Source organism: Austrofundulus limnaeus, unplaced genomic scaffold, assembly GCF_001266775.1.
Source record: "Austrofundulus limnaeus strain Quisiro unplaced genomic scaffold, Austrofundulus_limnaeus-1.0 Scaffold701, whole genome shotgun sequence".
Taxonomy (NCBI): Eukaryota; Metazoa; Chordata; class Actinopteri; order Cyprinodontiformes; family Rivulidae; genus Austrofundulus; species Austrofundulus limnaeus.
In genome coordinates, this window is record NW_013953103.1 from 19,059 (window position 1) to 20,856 (window position 1,798).

General features: G+C 36.8%; 1 protein-coding gene across 1 annotated transcript in view; it reads left to right on the forward strand.

Annotated features, from left to right (window-relative positions):
• Window positions 1–449: 449 nt before the first annotated feature.
• kalrna (kalirin RhoGEF kinase a) overlaps window positions 450–1,798 on the forward strand; it is a gene marked incomplete at its 5' end in the record, with an annotated part of 224,213 nt that continues 222,864 nt past the window's right edge. The window contains 2 exon segments of the mRNA XM_014027944.1: window positions 450–548; window positions 635–766. Coding sequence (XP_013883398.1) covers window positions 450–548; window positions 635–766 — 231 coding nt within the window.

Consider the following 1,798-nt stretch of genomic DNA (forward strand, 5'->3'; position numbering starts at 1 on the left):
CTCTGGAAGCGATCGCTTTTTTTTCTTCTGTTTTTTTTCTTTCTCTTTTTGAAGCGAGTGGTTGAAGCAAATGGAGCATAAGAGCCCCCTGGTGGCTGAAGAAAAAAATCCATGTATAAGCCGCACCGGTCCATAAGCCGCATGGTTCAAAGTTCAGGAAAAAAGTCGCGGCTTATAGTCCGAAAAATATGGTACTCAACTTTCTTTAAATTTCTGTACCTGGGATACTGAGATGGATCAGGATAACTGTGTAGTTCTAAGCAGGAAAGAGTAATTTTCAAAAATTGTCTCCACAGCTAATCAACTTTAGCCCAAACAATAATGGCTGTAAATCATGTAGGTTTACAGACGTTGAGCTAAAACCTGTGGTGATAGTAGCTGAAAGATGTCCGCACTGTTTCCAGTGCTCACAGGCTGTTGAGTGAGGCTGTGTCTGTTTCTCTCTGCAGGTGAGTCAAGATGGGAAAGCCCTGTTGGATGTCCTCCAGAGACCTTTGAGTCCCGGAAACTCAGACTCACTCACAGCAACGGCTAATTACTCCAAAGCGGTCAGTGTTGGTGAATCTGTTTTTAAACCGTTTTCAACCGCTCACGTAAAATGAACAGTGTCTGTTCATTTTGGATTATCTGGCAGGTTCACTGCATCCTAGATGTAGTTCATGAAGTTCTTCACCATCAGCGGCGCCTGGAGAACATCTGGCAGCATCGAAAGGTCCGACTGCACCAGAGGCTGCAGCTGTGTGTGTTCCAGCAAGATGTGCAACAGGTATAAACACACAAACACACACACATGCAGGATTAAAAATACAACAAACATGTTCAGTTTTTTCTTTCTACATATTTCTGGACAGGAAGGAAAGAAAGTTTTACTGCCCACCAGCAACAGGCAGGAGACAGGGTTTGTGTCTGTGTCTGTTACAGAGTTGTAAAGTAACTAAGTACAAATACTTTGTTACTGTACTTAAGTAGAAATTTGGGGTATCTGTACTTTACTTGAGTAATTATTTTTCAGCCTACTTTTTACTTCTACTTCTTACATTTTTAATAAAGACGAGAAGTAGAAAGTTGTTACTTTTATTTCATTTTTGCTTGTTTTCATTCCAGCTTGTTATTATAAAAATAAAAACTATCCATATAAACCGTGTCTCCTAGATAGAGTGAATTTAACTGTGGTTGAATGAGAAGTATAAATATATAAAACTCTGATAGCGTATTAGTTTGTACACAAACAAATCATGTCACACTCCAGCAGGACATAATCATTAAAATAAAAGGACTGTACTTAAGAAGTATTTGTATTTCATGAATTATTGTATTTGGCCGCAGCCCTCAGATAGATTTTCATTTTGGGGAAAAGCTTTGGGCAGCCTTGATATACACTGCAAAAACTGTCCATCTTACCAAGTTTTAAAATCTTATATCAGCCAAAAAGTCTTTTTGATCTTCTTTTGACACTGATTTACTAAACAAGAACTGACTGTGTAAGAATAATAATCTTGTTTTCAGAATATGTAAGATTATTTGTCTTGTTAGTCTGAAAATTTGACTCAAATTAAGTCATAAATTTCTGCCAGTGGAGTAAGAACATTTTACTTGGTAAGATTATTAAAATACTTGATTTGACTCAAGTTTTTCTTATTTCAAGAATCTTACCCACTAAAATTTTCTTACTCCATTGGCAGATATTTTGACTTAATTTGAGTCAAAATTTCAGACTAACAAGACAAATAATCTTACACATTCTGAAAACAAGATGATTATTCTTACACAATCAGTATCGCGATCTACATCACGATAT